Source organism: Vicugna pacos, chromosome 34, assembly GCF_048564905.1.
Source record: "Vicugna pacos chromosome 34, VicPac4, whole genome shotgun sequence".
In the NCBI taxonomy this organism is placed as follows: Eukaryota; Metazoa; Chordata; class Mammalia; order Artiodactyla; family Camelidae; genus Vicugna; species Vicugna pacos.
In genome coordinates this window covers 14,427,964-14,434,040 of record NC_133020.1, presented here as the reverse complement: position 1 = coordinate 14,434,040, position 6,077 = coordinate 14,427,964, and the positions used below count along the sequence as shown (strand labels likewise).

Below are 6,077 nucleotides of genomic sequence, written 5' to 3'. Positions count from 1 at the left end.
GTTATTATTTGTTATTAAGTTATTAAATTGTGAAAAAAATAAATTATTAATAAAAAAGAAATGCTCACACTGACAAAACACTTACTAGGAGTCAGGCACTGTTCTAAGTGCTTTGCGTGGGTCCATTTAATTCTCAGAACTACTCTGTGGAATAGGAACTGTTTCACCCCCTATTTGCAGAGGAGGAAATTGAGGCGGAGAGAGATTAAGCAACGCGCCTAGATCTGGCAGCTAGTAAGTGGTGGGGTTCGGATACGAACTCGTGGCGTGGCTCCAGCGTCTGCCGAAGTAAGCGACATTTTTGCGTGGGGAAAAGGGTGGTGGGGATGGCTGTTAGAATCTCTGGGATTATACCCACAGGATATTCCTATGACAGTTTCTCGTGGGGATGAGGCGGTCCAAGCGCGAAGTATCTTGAAGCTTTTGTTTGACACCAAGAAGTCATGTCACTTTCATGGCTCTCAGTTTTCTCTTCAGTAAAACAAGGAGTCCCTAAGGTCTATTCCTGTGTTAAGATAAATAATCCTTCAGCATTCCTGGACCAAAATGCCGATCTTTTGGTGCCTGTGGGGAAGAAGCAGGTATATTCTTGCTTCCTTAGACTCTTCAAAACTAGAAGCTGCGGGGTAGGGTGTCGAGTTGATAACCTGGAAAGAACTGGTAACAGGAAACCTCAACCTTTACCTAAGAAACATACAGAAACACACTAGGTGCTTACTGTGTGCTGTGCGTTTTAAACAGATTATATAACTTCATCCTCACAGTTCGCTTGTGAAGTAGGTGGTATAGTCTCCATTTAAAAAAAAGAATCATACCAAGTGACTTGCCCAAGATGGCCCAGTTAGTAAGGGATGAAGCAGGACTCAGAGCCCGTCTGTCTCACTGCAAAGCCCACGCGCATTTCACAGCCCTCGCCTCCTTTATATCTGTTACCTCCCTCCATTCTCACTGCAAGCCTATATGGGGCGTACTATTTCCCCATTTCACTGAGGCGGAGAGTGAGGCTCAGAATGGGGACGCGCCGCGCGCCGTAAGGGGTCTGTCCCCAGGGGGCGGAGAAGAGCCGTACGAGCGCGCACGTGGGCGATGATGCAGCAGCCCCGGCACCTCCCGCGCGCCCTGCCTCGCCGCCCCGCTCCCACCTTTCCAGGTCCCAGTCCCCCGCACCCCGACTCCGAACTACACTTCCCGGCAGGACACGAGCGCACGCACGCGCACCCGGGCCTCCACCATGGCGACCGTGCTGTCCAGGGCGCTCAAGCTCCCGGGTAAGAAGCCGCAGCCTGGCGACCACGCCGCCCCCGCCGGGCCTGGGGAGCTGGGCAGGCGAGGCTCCGCGGGGCGAGGCGGATCCGGGCCTAGTCCCAACCCGGGCGGAGCTGCAGGCGCGCGGAGGCGAGGCGACGCAGCCCCTCGGGCTGGGGTCCACGCGCCACCAAGGGACAGGAGAGGCGCCCGGCGGGTTGAGGGGTCGCCGGCGCGGGGCGAACCGGGGAGACACGGAGGGAAGGGCCGCTGGAGGCACGCCGGGATGGTGGCCCGGCGCTGCGGCGGCGGCCAATGTCAGAGCGCGCGTCGCCGCTGTCCCCAGGGGAGGGCGATGAGATTAGCATCCTTTCCCTAGCGCCGCGAAGGAGGTACCGCAGGGTCTCCAGCTCCTTCTGTTTTCGGCTGGACCTGAGTGGTGGCAGGGGGCGGCAGGATGGCGAGTGACCCTTTGCAGCAGCCTCGCCACTTAATGACAGTATTGATGTTGCCATGAGGTATGTGGGACAGACATTTCCCCTTCTTAAAAAAATGAGTTATTTGGCAGATTGACTTTTCCAGGGTCGCATAAGCAGTATTGGAAAATCCTGGACTTAAATGCCAGGGGTTTTCTGTCTCTAAGATCCTGGGATTTTGGTTCCACTTGGTCAGCCTTTGGCTCTCGAGCCTGAGCATTTATGAGGGAAATGATATGGCACCTGCAATTTGCAGATAATGGATGGAATATTCTTTAAGGAGGCACTAGTGGAGATGGCAGCTAATTCAGTACTTTGGCAGCAGCTCCAAGTTTTTTTTTTTTCCTCTTAAACCTTCAGAATGGAACTATGCTGCTAGAAACTTGGTATTTTAATAAAATTATGTTTGTTTGGCACAAATAAATTTTAGATGTTAAGGCTTTTTAAAAAAAAATTACGGTTTTACCTAAATAAGTTTTACACATTAAACTATAATTATTTGCTTGCTGGTAACTTAAGGTGTTACTGGGAAAAGCAGTTGCTTTCAGGTTATGGTTAGAAAGGGCTAGTTGGGTGACTAGTGGATATTCAGGCATAAGGCTGCAGGGGAGGAGGTGACAGGGTCCTTGTTCTCAAGAGCTTCTGGTCTGCTACATTGTGCCACGGCTGACACTGGGGTGGATATGAATTTGATATGAATTTGCATTTCTACCCCCAGACTTCATGACTTCAAACATTTTATTCCCACATGGGCTCATTTGAACATCGGAAGGAATGTTGATAATGTCTATCTTGGAATGCACACGTAACACTGGAATGAAATGGGGGACATGTTCCTTTACCTGTGGGATTCATTTTGAAGATAGTAGCCTTGTGTCTCTTCAGTGTAGGGTGATGCCTTCCCCAAGGGGTAAGGAGATGTCAGGCATATTTAGCTTTCTTTTTTTTCTTTTAGATTCCTTGCTCCCTCCCCCCACCCCACCTTCCCAGCAAGGTAATTGTTATCCCAGAGGCTGGGAATGCAACGGAAAAAAAAAATCCTGCTTTCGAAACTATTGAGCTCTTTTGCGTGCTGAAGCTTTGGCATCATTACTCCTGGGGTATTCAGTTGCAGTAACTTGGTCAGCTGACAGGTTGGGGGAAGCACAGTACCGTCCCTGGGCCGGTGTTTGGACGACAGTGAGGCCCTGAGCACTCAGGTGTGCTTGATACTTTTAGGCCCAGATACAAAGGCCATATGTTCTTTTATGTGATGTGGGTTTTTTTTCCTCACTTGTGCTTTTGCTTTTCTCCCTCTTGCCCTTTCTCTCCTCCACCCCAAATACAATTTTTAGCTTTCATATTAGGTAGAAGTTGCTTTCTGATAGCTCTTTCTGGATACCTTGTACTGGGGACTGCCAGGCTGCTGTCCTGTTTGTTACCTTAGTTAACATCCTCACTGTTTTTTTTTAAGTTGAAGTATAACCGACATATAACGTTGTATTAGTTCCAGATGTACAACCTAACGAGTTGATCTTTGTAGATACTGATCACCACAATGACATCTATTTTTAAGTGTAAAGAAGCACAATAGAATGGTCACTAAGAGCATGAGACACACTTGGGTTAAGTCCACTCTTTATCAGATGAGTTACTTATTCTCTTTAAGCTTTAGTTTCTTCATATGTAATATTATTATGAGACATTCATTATATGCCACCTGCTTTGCTACATATTTACCTTCTAGGGTTATTTGGCAGAGTAAAAGAGATGGATGTTCTTAGGAAGTTTGGAAGTTGGAAGTTCTTAGGTGACCTTTGACGCATGTCAGTTACTCAGTAAGTGTTAGCCATTGTCGCCATCATCATTAGCACCCTGATCATTTACAAATGTGCTTCCTGGAGGAAGGCCTGATGTCATAGTGCGCTCATGACAGGTATTCATCAACCCGGTTAAGAAAGATAGGTTGCCGGGAATATATTTCCGTCTCGTACCCCGCACTGAGCTCAAGATGGAAAGATATTTGGCTCACATGCATAGAGTCAGGTTAATTAGTAACAGAAAGACAATGTGACATTCATAAAGCAGCCTCTGGGACAACTTATCTCTTAAGAATATATATTTTGGTCCATTAAAAAGTTTAAAGGTCGGACGCGGAAGGGACTATCAGAGCATAATATTATTGTAATGGTTTGTTTTATCATGTGTGACTTGGAATGATTCTGGGCCCCTGGATAAACGAATTCCTGGTGGGAACTATTTACCCTTAGTTGCAGTAGAGTGTGCTGGACAGTCTATGTGAAGGGTAGTACACGTCATAGGGTTGTGTGTATCGTAGCTTGGTTTCCTGAGAGCATGTGGGGACGGTACGGCTGCATCTCCTCCCTACTGGTGTTTCCCTCTATGCCGTTTTGGGAATGCTGTTTAACCAGCATCCCCGGTCTCCTTGAAGGAAAAGTGATAGCTATGGAGAGCCTGTTTATATTGATGTATTCTGAAACCAGTGTCCTCTCCTTATTCTCTGAAAACCTTTCATTGACTAAAAATGCGGGTGGTGACTGAAATCAGCAGAGAAGAGGGTGTGCAAGTTCCCTGAGCTTTGAAGCACGGATTTGCTGTCTGTTCCTCAGCCTGAGTATAGCTTTAGGCCAAGTTGGTGCACTATATACTCCCCCCTCTTTCTGTGAATAGATAGGACAAAATATATACATAGGACTTCTCTAATTAAAAATTGCAGTCTGTAGAGGGGGAGGGTATATATAGCTCAGTGGTAGATTGCGCACCTGACATGCCCAAGGTCCTGGGTTCAGTCCCCAGTACCTCCATTAAAGATAAACAGATAAATAAAAACCTAATTACCCCCCCCAAAGTAAAAAATAAATTGAAAAAAAACCTTGCAGTCTGCAGTAATTCAGCTGAGGTTTGTCTTTGCCGTATCTGGAAAAATATATATTAATAGTGCAAAAGTCAATATTTATCTTCCTCAAGCGTTTGGGCAGGAACTGGTCCTAGTCTTCTGCGATTTAAAGAAAGACTCAGGGGTATGATAGTGTCTGCGTTCTTGCATGCTTGCTCCATACGTCTGAAATGTCGTGTCTGGGCCAGTTCTTGGACTTTGCAGCCCCTGCTCTTTCTCTGAGGATTTTTCCGTATTGCTGCACTGCTCTTTAGTAACGGATGTTACTGAATTTTGTCTGCATCACGAGTGACTTGATTCTCTTTCCCTTGGCCTGGCTGCTCATCTGATGTTTGCCTTGTCCTGGAAGTCCAGTGCCTTTCCTAGGATGTGTTTCAATGTCGATTATTCTGTCTCAGTTTTTCTTGGGACTCGGTGTGCCCTCTATTCTGCACTTTCAGGTCTTGCTTTATTGCAGGGACCTTTCTTGGTCTATCTTTTAGATATTTTTGGTTCCATTTTCTTTTCTGTTCTCTTCTTCCCTCCCGCAGATATTGAATCACTTTTGTTCTCTGTATCCATCCCTTTCTTTCTAGTCTTCTTAAAAGCCTTGATCGGTTTCCGTGAGTAGCACACGTATAGTCAGTGCAGATTTCAAGCCCGACTGCCTGGGTTGGAATCCTTGTACTGTCACTTCCGTGCTGTTTAACTCTGGGCCAGTTACTTAAACTTCCAAACCTCAGTTTCCTCATCTTTAAATGGGAGCTAATAAGGCATCTACCTCAAAGGGTTGCTGTGATGATTTACTGAGATAAGACGGTGGAAGAGCTTGGAAGCGAGCATAGTTATGTGCTGAAAGCTGCCAGCCATTGTTATTTCCATTCCATCCTGCTTGATTTTCACAGTCAGTCCTTCTCGTCTGTCTGTGACGCTGTTTTCAGCCGTTTGGGTCCCTTGTGCTGATCCCAATAAGGGTTGCCTTTCTGATACTGTTTTATTATTTTCTTCCATTGTTTTCCTCAGCCCTCCTTGTCTGCTTTTCATCCTCGCCAATGGATTGTCATCTCTTCTTAGAAATATTGTATTTTTTCCTATGAGCACTTATTTCAGAGAAGGCTATTTCTTGCATTTCTTGGACCCCATGAGGAAGCATCTGTTCCTTGTTTCTTCCACTTTGTGGTGTAATTTGTCCAGCGTTTGTTCTGTAGCTGATTTTGCTTGCTGTGTTTTGTTGTAACTTCTTTCTTGAATATTTGTAGAACTTTGTAGTATCTTCTGGACTGAGTACTAATGATGGCTCCTTTCTGATTATTATTCCTGTTTAAATGGGAGGTCGTCTTACAGCCGGCTGCTGGCTGACCTCTGGGCAGAGGCTGGGTGAGCTTGGGCAGCTGGGATCTGGAATCTGCCCTAGGTCTGCCAGCTCAGATCTGTTCCCACTGGTGCTCTTCCCCGGGGGTGCTACTTTCCTGGCTGGCCTT

The 6,077-nt window shown here is 46.6% G+C and overlaps 1 protein-coding gene across 1 annotated transcript in view; it reads left to right on the top strand.

Moving 5' to 3' along the window:
• The first annotated feature begins 997 nt into the window (after positions 1 to 997).
• Positions 998 to 6,077, top strand: part of FAM234B (family with sequence similarity 234 member B) — a 29,122-nt gene continuing 24,042 nt past the window's right edge. The window contains exon 1 of the mRNA XM_072954655.1: positions 998 to 1,268. Coding sequence (XP_072810756.1) covers positions 1,232 to 1,268 — 37 coding nt within the window. The 5' untranslated portion in view covers positions 998 to 1,231. The remainder of the gene's footprint in view (positions 1,269 to 6,077) is intronic.